The sequence below is a fragment of the Pholis gunnellus genome (genome assembly GCF_910591455.1).
Source record: "Pholis gunnellus genome assembly, chromosome: 15".
Classification (NCBI taxonomy): domain Eukaryota; kingdom Metazoa; phylum Chordata; class Actinopteri; order Perciformes; family Pholidae; genus Pholis; species Pholis gunnellus.
Window position 1 is genome coordinate 6,878,074 of NC_136542.1, and position 17,017 is coordinate 6,895,090.

At 45.4% G+C, this 17,017-nt stretch overlaps 1 protein-coding gene across 1 annotated transcript; it reads right to left on the bottom strand.

The window, feature by feature from the left end:
• Positions 1-305: 305 nt before the first annotated feature.
• On the bottom strand, positions 306-11,505 carry stag1a (STAG1 cohesin complex component a). Its single transcript, XM_079174029.1, has 31 exons — positions 11,407-11,505; positions 11,004-11,124; positions 10,761-10,916; positions 10,539-10,635; positions 10,369-10,445; positions 10,068-10,272; positions 9,805-9,956; positions 9,545-9,618; positions 9,221-9,344; positions 8,909-9,007; positions 8,704-8,783; positions 8,383-8,490; positions 8,094-8,208; positions 7,869-7,986; positions 7,574-7,677; positions 7,218-7,310; positions 6,642-6,935; positions 6,438-6,508; positions 6,165-6,333; positions 5,375-5,467; positions 4,856-5,030; positions 4,557-4,696; positions 4,213-4,314; positions 3,919-4,067; positions 3,535-3,663; positions 3,244-3,446; positions 2,888-3,056; positions 2,616-2,732; positions 2,345-2,459; positions 1,959-2,039; positions 306-1,822 (listed from the first exon to the last, which is right to left on the bottom strand). Exons 1-31 carry the CDS (start codon positions 11,433-11,435, stop codon positions 1,799-1,801), a joined length of 3,783 nt encoding a protein of 1,260 aa, XP_079030155.1. The 5' UTR covers positions 11,436-11,505; the 3' UTR covers positions 306-1,798.
• Positions 11,506-17,017: the final 5,512 nt, after the last annotated feature.

Below are 17,017 nucleotides of genomic sequence, written 5' to 3' on the forward strand. Positions count from 1 at the left end.
TGCACTTGAAAAGTCCATCTGCCGCCATTCTTTTGCACTTTGAATGGGAAAGATAAGCTTTACTAATCTCTCACAATGATACCTGGTAACAGGGAACTGTCAAACTCAACGCGGATGAGAGAAGTTCAGAATATCATGGCAAGTACGAACATAATAAAGTTCCAATTGCAGCTGAGCATCGTGTGAGAACGCCGACAGCGGCAGAACAAGCGAGCACGTGAACCTTGAGTTGAGATTGTTTGGTCAACTTTTAAAAAGGTCAAAAACGACCCGTCGAGCGCTAAACACAAACACGGGTCCAACAATCGATTACAGATTTTATTTTATTAAAAAGAATTTAGGTTCACAGAAAAAAACAAAACAGGCTTTTAGAGCATTTTAGGGCAACTGATGTCAACTGCACTGCAGAAAAGATCCAATTGTCTCTGATATTTACAGGAGGTAAAGGTAAATGATTGATTAACCGACGGCGCGGGAACAACGATATGTCGGGAAACATTCAAAACACATTCAAACAAATCTGTCAGACATAGAAATCCACCACTTTGAACAATGAGAACAACAAATCTTAAACTTCTTGGATCAGTTAACACTGGAGGCGGGTGTAAAAACGGATATGCTGCTGTAATACTGAACTGTGAAACCATTACAATCGGACCCTACAGCGCTTAAAAACTGGCGTCCCACAGCAACAATCTGAGCTGGGTCACCATTAGATATGAGTTACAGGTGGAGGGGGGGGAGGGGCTGGAATATACTGTAAGTATGTAGGCCACAATTTGGCAACAAACGAGATACATATTCAAGAAAAAGCTGTACAAACATCAGACAAAAACAAAAACACACTTGATTTAAAACTTTAGTACTAAAGCTACAGAATTCAAAATATGTTTATTGTCTTTTTTTAAAACGTTTTTAACTTCAAAACTTACTTGAGGGTGTGTGTGTGTGTGTGCAGAATGTTTCCGAGATGTGAGAAGGTGGAGGCCTCTGTCAGAGGTTGGTTGCTTTGCCAGTTGCATCACTCCCGCCGGGTCCGTCTACAGCTGTCGACCTCTGTGTGCATGTGCCACTACTCAACCACCATCACTTTATACACACACACACACACACACACACCAGCACCACCACATACAAGGACTCAGATGGCAAACAGAGAGAGGAGCGGGGTCGGTGGGTGGTAATAAGAGCAAAGATATAGAACACTTAGTATTGAGATCCTCTCTACGTTGGATTTAACAAGACGGATCGAAGTGCGACACCAAAAGAGGGGCGGGGCTGTACAGAGTGTTACGCTGCTCACCAAACAACTGTACATCTGTGTATCGGGGAACCGTAAAAACTGCGAGTACTCATCGGCCGGCAGCAGGATTACTGAGCCAGAGCGCCGTCAGAGCTACCGCTAACAAGAGCCAAACCAACAGGCTGAGGAGGAGGAGGAGGAGGAGGAGGAAGAGGAGGAGGAGGAAGATTTAGAGCAACAAGAAGCTCTTGAGTAATCCGGACTAGATTCTGGAGAATGTTCTGGATCCTCCGGCCTCGTCTGAAAGAACAGAGCCCGTTCTCGTTTCACGCTTCCCGGTGAGTTCCAGCTGATGCGGGATCCATCGGAAGACCCGCTGAACAAACATCCGTCCATCGTGTCTTATAGAAAGAGAAAAGTACTTCAACAATGTTTTTTTTCTTCTTCTTCTTAAGAGTTTGATTGGCAGGTTATCTGGGTTAGACGTCCCAAAACCCGCCTTCTGTTTAACTCTTGATGTGGATCATGATCTCAGGATCTTCACCTCTTCCCAGATCAGAACATGGGCATGCTGAATCCCTGGAGAGATGGAGAGGAGAGCGCGAATGTCAGACGGTGTTAAGGCAGAAAGCATCACAAAACAACAAATGCTCACATTTCAGAGGCTGGAAGCGATGACTTTTTGAGTAGAAATAATAGTTTCAGATCTACTTACCGACTCGTCCTCGATCATCGCTGCAGAATCAAAGAAGTCCGGTCTCAATTCTGCTCTTTCTCGTCTGTTCCTCGATGGCGGCTGGGACGGACAAAAGCACAAATTAAGACATTTAATTAAAAGGTCCCATATTGTAAAAATAGAAATTTTCATGTATTTTTGTTAATAAGCAGGTGTATATGCTATATAAATACTGTTAAAGTATGAAAAACGCTCAATCCATGGAGAAACACACACGTCACAACAATACAATATATAAACCATTTCAGTTTTAAATGCAAACATACTTAACATGTACATTAAAGCAATAAAAAAATAAAATGAAGGCAAGGATCTTTATTATTCAGAATTTAAAAGATGTGTTGGGAGAAGGTGACATCACTGACCAGGTCGATCACCATCGTGTCCTCAAACTCCTCGTTCATGTCCTCCAGCTGGCCCCGCGATGACATCATCACGTCCTCGAAGATGGGCTCCGCGTCATCCTCCATCAACCCACGCCTGATGGGAAATATCATTTCAAAAGACACCGTTTTATATCTTAAAAAAAAAAAATGGTGGGTCTCTCTGCTTTAGGGACTGACGTGAAACGCGGTGACGGCACGAAGCCGAGCATCAGCCAGCGTCGTCCTCTTTGAAAGCTTAAAACACACTTACACAGTCTGCCGCACGCCCTGGTTGCTGCGCGCCTTGATGTAGTTCAACCCCGTCCGGTCCTTCCTGTTCACCTCCTCCATCTTCTGCTGGCCGAGCCACGACATCTGCATCTGAGGACTGAAGACAAGCAGAGGATCAACATCAGGGGCCAAAACATGTGGGGGCTCGTGATAGAGACAGCGGGCCCTCCAACAAAATGTGTAAGGTGGAGAATGGGCCCTAAGGAATGATACGGATCAGCACCTCGGAATCTTCCTCGTTTCTATACTCACTTGTGTACGAAGTCGTTCTCTGATCCGGGTTCTGAGTCCGGGTCGGGCATGTGTTCTGCCGGTCGGTTCTCTCGGAGAACTGTTGAGGTGAGCTGAGGAGTCTGCAGAGCTCCCGGTGTCTGAAGAGTGTCATTACGCAACAGCCACGAGCTCTCAACACTGCTCTCTTCTGAAAAATGAACACACACACACACACACACACACACACACACACACACACACACACACACACACACACAGTATCGGTCACACAGCGGCAGACAACCATCAACACGTCTCACTTCCCACAACAGACACAACAGGCAAAGCCGAATAAAACCGGAGGAACTCTCTGTTTGTGCTCCCGTATTCCTCACCCTCGATGCGCTTCTTTTGGATCGGCAGTCGTCCCTTCTTGCTGCGGACCGAGCCGGCCTTGCTGCTGGAGCCCGACGTGACGGACATGTGGTCCTCGTCTCCTCCCGTCATCAGGCTGTTCCTGTAGGAGATCAGCGGCAGCCACACGTCCTCCCGGCGCTCCGACATCGACTCCGACATGAACTTCTCTAAGTACGAGTGGCTGAGGAGACATGCGGCATTTTTAGCGTAATTCACTCGTTTTTTTTAATTAAAAGAGAGTTTAAAAAACCATAGCAGGGAGTACTTACACCGTTTTCTTGTCTTGGCGGATTAGTTTGGAAGAAAATTCACTCAGAACCTCCAGGAAGGCCAGGTTGATAGGAGGAAACTCTGCTCCTCGAGGATTCTGGTACTTAAACGCAAACTCGATACCATCCCTGATACGAGAGGGGGAGAGAGAGAGAGAGAGATAGAGGGAGGGAGAGAGAGAGAGAGAGAGAAACAAGGAAAGAGTAAAAAAAGAAATGGAAAGCAACACAAAGTGAGATTCAGAGACACAGAAGGCGACATCAAAAGAGAAACTAGACGCACTGCATTGTGGGGCAGCTCATGTCTCAGAAATCTTCTCAACATAATATACATCCGGACATCTTCACACTCAATTGTACGTCCTACTCGGGATGTGATCTTACTTGTGCAGCGTGGCGACAGCCTCTCTGGTCTTGATCTGGTCCAGGCCGAAGGTGAGGGCGAAGCGGCGGGCCAGCTCCTTGATGCCGCTGACGTGAGACGATGTCCGGTCCAGGTTGGGCCCCTGGTCCTGCAGCAGCTCGTTGAACAGCTGGAAACACACACGTGTTGACAAGAGTGTTTGTGGGCACACCCACACACACACACGAGGGATCTCACAACTTACAAAGAATGCACTATTTCCAGCCAGGGAGCCGTGTATGTGGCTTGTAATGTTGTCTTCGTTCATGTCTCACCTGCTGCAGACTGAGGATGAGCGTCTTGGCACAAAGAATCTTGTCCGCCTGTCTGGTTTTACTCAGAGTCTCCTTGATGATGTCGCCATAGTCATTATAATACTGAAACAGAGAAGCAAGACAGTTTAGTCCGAAATTGGGATGAAATCTGTTCTGTAATCTAGACTCAAGAATAAAGATCGTTATCATTTAAATCACCTCTTTAGATTCAGTTTTCAGTTTTCTCATCATCTTATTTTAACCACATCACCTGCTGACTTCTAAAATCTGTATCAGTTTCCCGTTGCCTCTTTATTTTATGTTGATGATGTCAATATTGTACACGAGTACAGAGGAACAGTCACCTTCATGTAGTGTTTGAAGATGTCGGCAGCAGCGGGCATGTCTACGATGTCGTAGATGATGAGTTTGCAGAAAGCAGCGAGCAGGTTTCTCCTTTTGTGGAGCGCCTCGATCTTGTTGGCCTCGTCTTCCTCGTCTCCCTCTGCAGGGAGACGGACAGACAAACGAGGAGGAGGAAGAGGAAAAGTACAATATAAAATATATGGGGGCATTGTGTTGATTATATTTATGCTCATCTTGTTCCTGTCTTAATCCTAAAACAATGTGCTCGGAGACCCAAAACAGAGGAAGAAGTTCTCACCCATGCTCTGACTCTCGTCGTCCTGGTCGATGAAGACGTGGTCCAGGACGAAGTTGAGCAGCTCCTTCTGCAGAGTGCCGTCCGGGTTGAAGACCAGCGGCTGGAGGCCCTCCCTGCCGCCGGAAGCCAGCTGGTGACTGAAGATCATCAGCAGGTCGCAGAGAAGCATGAACGCCTGAAGAAGAGCCACAAATGAGGATTATGATCTGATGGAGAAGTGTTACCTGTTCAGCTACAAAAGAAAGTCAAAATTAATGTCTTTATGGGTCAACAGAAACATTTCTACCTGTAGATCTGACTATCTACCTTCTCTCCTCTCCTCGGCCATAACGTATCATACACTAAGAACCGGGTCTAGTTTGTAATGAACACTGAGCACTGTGTCTGGTCTTTGACTGGTTCTGTTCTCCAGAATCCCCCAAAAAACGTCCTGACAACAATGCACATATTTGTAAACGTCACAATCGTCAGTGATGACGCATGACGGTGTGAGCAGCTCACACAGGTGTGTGTTGTTACCTGTTCTTTGACCGGTGTGTTGACGTTTGACAGGCACTGCTGGCACACGGCCAAGAAAGACTTCACCACTCTCCTGAGAGCCACCAGGTCATCCTGCACACGCGCACACACACAGAACCATTAGGGTCACATATTATGAGCACTTGAACAGAAATCGATATTAAACGGCGGTATCAGTCATGCTACATTATCCGGCCCTAACTGCACCAGTGACGTAATCAAACTTTAATGATTTCATTAAATCGTAACATTGATACACTTTGTGTCGACACATGTTGAGTCAGAGCGCACGAACAATAATAAACTATTTCATATTGAGTTTTGTTTCTGTTTTTAACTGTATACCAAAGTATTCTGTTGAACTCAAATATTACCTAAATAATAGTGAAGAATTAAGTGACATATAATGGGCGCAGACGGGGATCCTTTAAGCTGCTGTAGGTGTGAGCGAAGGTCTATTGAACTTGTGGAGGAAAGAGGATAAATGTTCCCCAGCAGTGGAGCGCGAGTTAAATTGTTTTGGAGGTAAATAACAGGCGTGGGATCTGATGCCTCTGTGCTGTGTTCAAGTGTTAAAGGACATAGATTGGGAGGAAGGCCCCCCCCCCCCGAGTTGTAGGTAAGCATCCTGGGATGAGTTTCTACACCTAAGCTGCAGAAATACAGACAAGCTCCTGTCCCTCTGGGCCACTGATGCTCAGACACGGCAGTCTTAACTCTGATCCCAGGTGTATCCTGGGCTATGGGTGTGTGCGGTGTTAAAGCTCTGTCAGTGAGGCGAGTCCGGCACCTTGCTGGGAGCCCCCTCCGTGATCTTAACCAGCTGCCAGAGGACCGAGTAGTGGGAACACTGCAGGGCCTGGACGGCTATCTGCTCCGGCATGGAGCCCTGCTCGATGCCCGCCTTCAGCAGCCGGTAGCAGTTCCCGAATAAATCCCACCGTGTCAAGTCGTGCGCACTGAGTCAGAGAAACAAGAGGGAACAACATCAGATTTCACAGTAACTTCTGAGGCGACCAGCCCGACACAAATAAGTCAGTCAGACGTAAAGAGAGAGTCTTACTTGTGGAAGGCTGTGAGTCTCTTCAGCGTAGATAAAACGTTGTAGATGTCGTCGTCGTCGGCCTCCTCCGCCTGCAGAAAAACAAACACCTGTTAGTAGACAAAGTCTGGGGGTGTTGATGTTACATGTATGCGTCTCAACCACTAGGACGGCTCATCACAAATACACCCGCGCGCTTATCCAGTCGTATATATATATATATACCTCCTGAAGCAGCTCTTCGACGGAGTGCGCGAAGCGATCCGTCATCTCGTCGATGAGCTGCGAGCGGGCGATGTCCACGCGGTTCATGATGGTGTACTCCTCGGAGCAGAGGATGCTGTAGGTCTTACTGCAGGCCTCGAGCACGTCCATCTCGATGTGCTTCTCCACCACCAGCCGGATCTGCTTCAGCAAGGCGTCCAGGTGCTTCTCCATGCGCCCGGCGCTGTACACGTCCAGGTCAAAGAACTGAGGGATCTGCAGCAAGTTGGCTACCTTCTCCGAGTCGGCCTGGTACTGTGGCCAAGGAGCAGGAGAGAGGTGGGAGAATGACAGAGCTATCAATCAACTTTGTTTCTGTTTCCCAGTTAGTAAAACGGTCGATTACATTTAAGTATTTGGCCAGCACACTTGTCCAGAGTGGCACATTTTCAATAACGCTTTCAATAACACTTCTCCTGACTATAAAAGTAACACCCCGATCAATAGTTTTCGACAAACAGATCGGTCACCCCGGCCCCCTCATTAATCAGCTGGCCCTGTGCAGACTGCAGGCTGGCTTTCAGAAGGTCTTCATACCTTGGACAGCAGCATGGGCAGAGCCATGATGAAGTGCTCGGTCAGTTTGTTCTTATCGTCTATCTGGGTCTTCCTCTCCTTCGCTGTCAGCACCTGGACGAGCAGACACACACAACTCAAGGTGAAATGTAGTAGGTTTAAAAAAAATTAAATAAAATAAAAGGCGATAAAAAAGTGCTTTTGGGTGAGATGGAATATTCTGTCATCTCATTCGGACCTGGAAAGTTGTTAATGTGCAGCTTTGTCGGAGCAAAGTCATGTAAATAACAGATTGTGTGTGTGTGTGTGTGTGTGTGTGTGTGTGTGTGTGTGTGTGTGTGTGTGTGTGTGTGTGTGTGTGTGTGCGCTTGACCGACCCTTTTGCCGGTGCCTCTGCCAACAGGTGGGTGTGCCTCTGCCGCCTGTCGGATGGTGCACACCATCAGCTCTATCAGAGCGCTCTCCTGTCTGTCTGACAACACTGGAGAAAGAGACGGACAGTAAGACGGAGGAGAGAGAAACAAATATGGAGACAAAAGAGAGAGAGAGAGAGTTTCAATCAACAACATTTCCTGACATCATCTCTTCTAGCTTGTTTTTGGCTGCGATGTCGTGCTTGATGTGAAGTATTTCATAGGCTGAGAGAGAAAGAGATCAAGATCAGTGTCTTACCCTCCTCCCCCTGCACAGGCTCCTCCGTCAGAAGTTCAGTCATACACTCCCAGTCTTTCAGCAGCTCCTGAGAGCTTTCCCACAACGAGTCCACCAGGTAGGCTGCATGCTCGTGCAGCTACGCACACAGAAAGACACTTTGTGAACTCTTATACTTCTGAAATCCACAACTTTGAACAGGTTCTTATGCATGTATAATTTGACACGTGTTGAATCATGCGTTACCTCACTCTCCAGAAAGAAGAGCACCAGCATGCGAATGAGATTTCCGTTGGGACTGCTCCTCCCTCGGCGCTTAGCCAGCGCTTCTTCTGCCAGTGGGTCATGACGACTGAACAATCTGACAGAGCGAGAGAGCGTGAGAGAGAGAAGGGGAGGGAGGGAGGAAAAATGTAGAAACAGTGGTAAGACAGAAGCAGAGATTGAAAAAGAAGGAAAAACAGCGAGAGACGCTAATAAAAGACGCTCAGAACTGATTTAAGGTGAATTTGGGAAACCCACAGGATGGACTTACTTTCTGTGCAGGAACTCTCCTGCAGCGACTGCCACTGGTCGGTGGGCCGAGTAAACTAGGTGGTAAACATTCTCACAGTCCTCATTGGATAAGGCGTCTTCACTGCCCCTGGAACAGATCATCAAAACCAGTTACACTCCACACAAAAATATAAAAAACAACCTCAGTGTCTGAAAGAGTACGGGAATCAAAAATATGAATATTAAAGACAATTTTCGACTTTGTTGACTTGGAAAAAAAGAGTTACATGAAACTATAAGTATCACATGTATGAAGGGATCTGTGTGCGCTGACTCTGTGAAAAGCATTGAGGTTACTCACTGCAGGATGAGAGTGACCAGTCTGATGGCCTCCACAGCCACGTCGTACTCCTTATCCAGTGTCATCGAGACAATACGGTCCTGTCAAAACACATAGAATTCAGTGGGGAAAGTGCTGCAATAAATGAGCAGAAATGCAACAGAAATCATAAAATCTAAGGAAATAAAGCGGTCACGATTCATATTTTCATCCTTGCTGGCGTTACCTTGAAGCGGTTGGTGAACAGCTCTAACTTGGGGAACAGTTCTCGGTTCGTGTACAGGTTCTGCAGAGCCTTCAGGCACTTCAGACGCACTTCTCCTTGCTGGAGAGAGAGAGAGAGAGAGCGAGAGCGAGAGACAGTTAAAAACAGGTCCTGGAGGCCTAAAGGTTTGTGTAAACATCATCAGACCCATTGAATCAATTCAGCAGTGATTCACCAGAATGTGAAGAAAAAGATCAAACCAGTCTTGAAGAAATGTGAGAGAAACAACAACAACAACACAACAGGCGGGTGGTGGGACGGCGGTGTGCTTACCCGATCGTGTAGTGTCCAACCGACATATTTCAGGTAACTGTCGTTAAGAAAAGCATCGCTGTACATCTTCATCCACACTCCGATCTCCTCGATGCAGATGGCTCGGATTTCAGCGATGGCGTCCCTAGAAAATAAAAACTCTTATTTTAAAATCAGTACTATTATTATTCCCTTTTTAATAATAGTGGTAATAATAATAATAATACCATCTTATCTTATTCCCTTTTTATTGTAATACCTTATTATCTTAAATGTATGATCTTATTGTTATGGTTTTTAGTCTACGCCTGTTGTATAAAATGTGCCATATGAACAAACTTGTACCTGTAGCGATGCACAAAGATTCCCTTGAAGATGGAGTTCATCATATTCTCTATTTCATCTTGGTTTTCTTGAAGCTGCAAAGACAAAAACACAAAGTTTTAGTTAAGACCGAACATATCGACAAACATTTAGATACGTAGTGGAATATCCCAACAAGCTAAGCCGAGAAAACAGCTGTTACTCCCAATGAAAAGAACATACAACACGTTAAAAGTTCTGCATTAAAAAGTTCTACATTCTGATAGTTTATCTCGGCCCACCTCCTTCCTCTTCTGTAGCAGCAGCTCCAGCTTGTCATTGGCTCGTTTGCCGGCGATCTTGTTCCTCTCGGCCTCGTACTGCCTCTGCGTGTTGTCCTGGTGAATGCTCAGGTTCAGCGCCACGTTCACCAGCGCCGTCATCAGCTTCATCGCTACGCACAGACAAAAAGGCCACATTATAGACACGTTTTAAATGTCACTACCTGCTACTTGGTAGACGGTGAGGACTGTCGTTGCAGTGGCCATAACGCCGGCGTCGTTACCCGCTAACGTGGAGGTGTGTCTGAAGGCTCGCACTTGAGAGTCCGACAGCCCGGTGAGGAGGGAGATCACCGTGTCCATCATGTACTCGTCGTAGATGATGCTGTACTGACACTGGCGGATCAAAACGCTGATGAACTCGCAGAAGTTGTAGCGGAACTTCTTCCACAAGGGCCCCGGCATGGTGAGAGGATAATCCCCGCTGTCCTGTGGACAGAGACACGGCGATCAGACGGACTTCAAACGCGGCTCCTTTAGTCGGGCAACACATTTGCCTCGCTGATAAACAAAGCACACACTGACCTCATCAAACTCTTCGGTCATCTTGCGGATGATCTCTGCGTTCTGCATGTTCCTGAACATCTCAATCCTCACAGTGCCTGGTCACAGAACAACGAGGACGGGATTCATGAATGATTTTATTAAATGATTGTTGCGGTTTCACCACGTTGCAGTAGTTTCCCTCGTCTCACCTTTGCATCCTGAGCACTGGATGAAAAAATTGATGAGATCCAGCAGCGCCAAGTCTCTGTCCTGTTTATACGACTCGATCCACTCATCCACCACAGACTGCACACGCACAAAAGAAAACCCACAATCACAGATATGAGCAAAAACAATTGAATATATTTGATTGAATAATGCATGTTGCAAAGCTTATATTTTCAATGTATGGACACGCTACAGTCACCCACCTGCATGGCACTCTTGCCCAGTTTGACCACCTCGAACAGAGTGACGGGGTCTCCGCCGTCTCCGTTATGTTGCGCCACGCCGTTGGCTTTCCCTCGCCCTCTTGCTACGCCCACGGCCTTGTCCGCCGGTGCTTTCCTCGGCTTCTTATTGGTCGCCTGAAGGGGGGGGCGGAGATGTCAGAAACAAAGAACTCCAAACGGCCATGTTCACACACAGAAACACAGAAACAAACTGACTCATACCGGGGCTTGTTTTCCAGGCCTCCCTCTCTTCTTCTTGCCTTTCACCTCTGGATCTTCCATCTCAGCAATGCTCATACTTAAAGCCACGGCGTCTGTTGCCCCAGACTCATTGGAAGAGTCCCTGAGAGGAAAACACATAAAGACCCTCTTCACAAAAGTGAAACTGTGCAAAGCAAACACAAGTGCTTCTTTCTGTGATGTATTTATGTAGACACAAATGTGAGTTATTGACAAGTTGTAAACAAAGGTTTAGGTACAAGTTTCATTGAGAGCAACAGAGGGGTTACCGGTTACTTCTATCTACAGTACAAAAGTACAAAGAGCACAACTTTGGAAGTATTTTGAAGCTTTTTTTCTACAGTACTGCAACTTTCTTTTTCTCTCAGTTGTGCGTTTGACTTACTGTAGGACGGGGAGCTCCGAGGTGATCATCCTGGTAAGTGCGGCTGGCGTTGAGGTGTGTGACTCTGTTGATGTGCGTCTTCAGGACCGAGTGTGTTTCGGGGACGGGCTCCAGGACGGACTGCCTTCAACTCGCTGGCTCTTAACTCTCTTCAGCTCCTGGAAAAGAAACACAAAGAAAAGTATTATTAAAGCATCCCTGTGACATTGGTAACAATACATTATACAGGTGCAGGTATAAATGTTGTGCAATAGTTAAGAACGTGCACATAAACACAAGATTTAGATCTTAAAAGGGAAAGTGTCAAAGAGGTAATGAAGCGATCGCCTAAAATGATGATTTATTAAATGAAACCGTGACAAATAACTGTTCCGCATGAGTTCAAACATTAGTTAAACACCCGGACGGTTTACATGAAGTGTCAAGGCTCAGTGTCCCTCAAAACGTCCCTGAGAGCAGAGGGACGGTTCAAGCTTTCACTCAGGGTGTGGAAGTGGAAATGGGGAGAGGAGGACACCAACTGGACACGTTGAGAACTACAACAGCAAATTATTGTGGGACGTGTGGTGAGGATTAGAACACAAGTGTTGTTAAACATTTATAGAAACACAAATTTAAAGTGTTACTATAGTGCTTAAACCAAGGGGGCTTTATTCATTAAATAATGAGTACGGTCGGCTTATAGTGTGACATGAGAGCGTTTTTAACTGTGTGAAATTTGAATTATACAGAAGGCAGAGAGCTGCTACGATATAGTAAAAACAGTGAAAGACATTAAAAGACAAAAGCTGGAAATAAATATGATTTTAAGAAATCCTTTCAAGAATTGTGAAAATTCACAGGTGCCACAAATAATCGCACACTCAATGAAATAAACCCAGGATGCCTTGCAGCCAGAGTGAAGCCTCTCAGTCAGGAGACTGGCAGCTGAATTAAGGTTCAACATGAGTTATTTACCTGTTCATCTTCTAATAATAAAGCTGATTCTGATCTGATTCTAAGAAGGGCAAAGAGCAGAGGAGGAGCAATGTCGCACTCGGCCACAAGAGGCAGTGCGATCCACAAAGTCCTCTGGCCAAAGTCAATCTCCAAACTGCTTAATTGAGTTTTAAACTGAGGAAAGTGGGTCAGGAGAAAATCACCCCACACTCATTTAGCTCCCAGCTCAGTGCCAGTCCACTTCTGGTCACCTGCGACCTGTTTTAAGGGTGTATTCTCCCCAGAGTGTGTGTGAGTGCACACGTGTGTGTTTGAAAGTAGGTCTGGGCAACAGTAGGGGGCAGGCTAAGAGAGTGTGTATTTAAATACGATCTTCAACACAGTGTTTGTACTGAGGAATAGCACACACACACACACACACACACACACACAACACACACATCTCTGCCCTCTCACACGCACACACACACACACACACACACACACACGCACGCACACACACACAGGTTGTCTTCTGCACCAGACTGAGTAAACTACTTCAATCGTTACGAGGACAGAGTCTATTTTTAGTGGAGAAAGTGAAGTCAGTAATGACTGTATGATGTTTCGTTGGTCATAATAATATTTAATAAAATCACAAGTTGTCCTACTTCCAAGCTCAAACTTCAAGAGGCCGAGCCCACAGAGGCAGCAGGGTGTTAATGGCCGGGATTTGACCCGCTTGCGTACAGTGTGAGCTTCTGATTGTGACATTTGATATTCCGGCTGCACAGACATTAAACCTACAAAAAGGATGTAAAGGCGTCAGACTGCTGACATGGCTGCACGTATAAATGATGAAGCAAAGGATCCTGGACATTTGGATGCAACAGCATTCAAATCACCTGGACGGACGAGGCTGAAATGTTACCTGATGTTGCATAATGTCACAAGAAAAGATCCACCTGCTGTTTGAAGTCTGTATAATGTGACGTAAAGATGTCGTTCTGGAGCAAAGGCTGAGCTCTAGGTAAATAAACTGAACACTTCCAGGACTGACATAGCTCACACTATACTGTAAATCAGTTCAATTTAAAGGGATTTGGACGTATTATGTGAAAAACGTCATTTAGATGCTGGCATGTGATGAGTGGGAGAGAAACAGTGAAACTTAACACAGAACAAAAGGAATATGAACTCCTCAAATTCAGCCAGACACATCAACACAAATGTAAACAGGTGAATAAAAATTCAAATAGCCTGAAAATATAACCTATAGAATCAGAAACCATGAACAAGAATCACAATTAAAAGGGTATTGAAAGATTTAATAGTTTTATTTCTATTTTTTACCTTTTCACTATAAAATATATAACTGTAGGAATTAATATGAACATCATATGTAAACAATGTTAACCCTGCACTCCTGCAATAAGGTATAAGTAAATACGTACATCTGTAGGACCATTGATCTACATAAATCATTGCAGCTGTGCACACACACTCATAAATCACACTCATGCTAAAAATCATGTAACAATAGTCCTTGAGGGACCGGTTTTACAGTAACCATGGTACGTATGAATAGGTAGCCTCGGGGAGACTCTTTTCCCTCATCTGTCCTGTACTCTACAAAGCCCGCCCACTAAAGGCCAGGGGCACAAACACAACACAAACACAGAATAAAAAAACAAAGTGAAGGGTAAACAACGTGGAGACGGGGACACCTACGAAACGCCCGAGGGTCTGAACAGATTCCTGTCAAAAGCCAAGTATGATGTAAAAAACCGTTAAGATCTCCCTGGAGTGGAGACGTGGGAGGAGGATGACTGTAAAACTGGTTGTAACTGACCAAAGACACTGGTGTTAATGAATCATCACCTCATTTAGTCTTTGTCTAATCTTCATTAAGGATTTTAATTGGCGAGTTGATCCCCAGAGCTCGCTGTAGCTGAAAATAATCAAGATAGATATAGACAGCGAGATGATATTGCTCCTCCACTCGAAACTGGTAATCAGTGCTACTTTACAACCAATTCATAATAAGTAATCACTAAATGTAGGGAAGGAGCTGGATAAAAGCCAGTTTCATCCCTCAGGACTCCACAGACACAGTCACATCTCAGCTGCTCGCTCTCATTTCTTTTACCCCGACATGCCTCTGTGTCCCTTTCATCATCAGATTATCTCTCTCCGAAGGGAACAGAAGCCGACTTCACTTGAAATCAACTCTTGTGTCACGTTTGCTTCTCAGAGGAAGAGGAAGAGAGTGTGTGTGTGTGTGTGTGTGTATGTGTGAAAGCTGGGAGTCTGTCTGACCCGTTATCGACCAACAACTAAATAATCCTCAACGCACATTGGCTTTCTGCATTTTTCTCGACACACTGGCAGACTCCCTGGCTCTCTCTCTCTCTCTCTCTCACACACACACACACACACACACACACACACTCTCACTCACACACACACACACACACACACATACTGTAGCAGCCTCAACAGGAGGCTATGAATAATTTGCAGTGAGTCTCTCGATCTGTTCCTCAATTTTAGAGGACGGGATAGAAGCTGCCGACTGTATTCACTGAGCACCTCTCTGGCCCGTTCTCAGAGACGTTTACTCCAATGAAAACAAACGGTTACTCACCGCCCAAGAAGAAGAATTCATTATACGTTAAAAAGCCCATTTCCTGTTCACTACAGTGTAGTACATGAAGTCAGTAGGAACAAACTGATTTATTCAAATTTTCATGACTTCGTCGTAGACAAAAAGTGTGCAGGATCACGAGTTGTGTGGTCGTATAGATTAGAGATAAAAACCAAAAGGATTTACATATTTACTGCCACAGACGACTGAGAAATCAAAGCAAATATCACAGTAATCCAGAAACAGTGGATTTACTCTAAATGTGTAGTTTACTTTACGATAATAGAATGTCAGTTACTTCATGTGTTTTCTGAATCACTGGTACTGATCCACCGCACACAGCGTGGAACCTTTTCAGCACTTTCTTCTGGTAAGTAAGAGGAACTAAAGCGCCCACGTAAGAAGCGCTTGTTGTGGTTTGTGTGAGCCAGCAAAGCGATATTAAAAGGAGGAAACCCTTTCTACGATGCATCCTGTCAGAGTGAAACCACTCGAGCAGCTCCTGCACAGCGGGCTCAGACCACAGTTCCTCAATTCACAGCACAGCGTGGATGTCCCGAACGCATTTAATAATGATGAAAGTAAGGAAAGTGAACTATTACATAGTACAGTACAAGAAAGGGCTAATAGCTGGTCCTGCACTGAAATAAATGTTCACTAAGTAACACGAATAAACGTGCAATCATAAATACAGGAGGAGTTTCATTCTGGCAGTGGGAGTGCGTAAATAAGTGCCCCGACAGTGGGTCCAGGTGGTGCGACAGACTATGTTTGAGTCTGTTGAAACATCTCACAAAGGGTCTAAAAGAGAATCAGGGAAGCTTGAATCTTGAATAAAACTGTTCAGAAACTTCACCCGAGCTGAACCGAATAGTTCTTAAATATATCAAATTAATTACAGCCCAGTTATAGTAATAAAACTTAACGTGGCCACTTAAAAAAAGAGAGCACGCCGACAGAAATCCCACCCGGTTTATGGGGAACATTAAGAGCTAATAGCTAAATAAACTGGAATGACGGCTCCTCTGTTTGGAGCAAACGCGAGTGTGTGTGTGTGTGTGCAGGTTTAATACACCAGGTAAACCAAATCCACACACACACACACACACACACACACACACACACACACACACACACACACACACACACACACACACACACACACGTTAAGCAGTTGAGTTGGACTTTACACACGAAAGCTTCATGTCAGCACTTTGCTCTACGAGTTGTAAGAAATTAATTTGATGAGAAGATATTAAGCGTGTACCTGCAGCCACTCAAGCTCACAGTTGTGTGAACTATCTCTGGTTGGTGTGTGTGTGTGTGTGTGTGTGTGTGTGTGTGTGTCTACTTGAGAGCGAGGCAGAGAGACAACGAGCGTCTGAGAAGCACTTAACATGCATGACATGTTCTCGAGGAGGCAGGCCGGCGTTGCTATCGCAACCGGTGTGGGTCATAAGCCCGGCGGTGACGGCGTATTTGATTGGCTGAGTGGAGACTACGGGGGGGAAAAGGGGGGTTTGTTATTAAAAAGTTATTTTCTGATACATTTCTCACTCTGTTGACGACCACGCATGTTGGTACCGTAGCTAGCTTAGAGAGCGTAGCAACGCAACCCGTGGAGGAGATATTGACGGGTAAGAAGCATGAATTTATGAGAATATGAACGGCTGACTTTTCAGATAAACGTCAAATCAAAACAGCTTTTGCAGTCCTGCAGAACAGTTGTTAACCCCCCCCTCCAACCTCGCAGCTCATTGCATTTCTTCTTATCACATGCCTGTTAGTTTCCCGAAGGCCACGTGCAGGCAGAAAAAAACCAAACACAAAACAACACAGCCTCCTCATTCGTGGTAGAAAAACAACAGGGTTGTCCAGAAGACAAGTTTAAACTAAACTACACAACAGCATCCGTCTTTTAAATGTTTCTACTGTTTACCTCGCGATTGTCGTGACAAGAGGATAAAATAATGGCCATTTTAATATCTTACTATCGTTTTAAATCCATCGAACCAGCCTCCCCTGGAATGTATGTCACCATTTCGT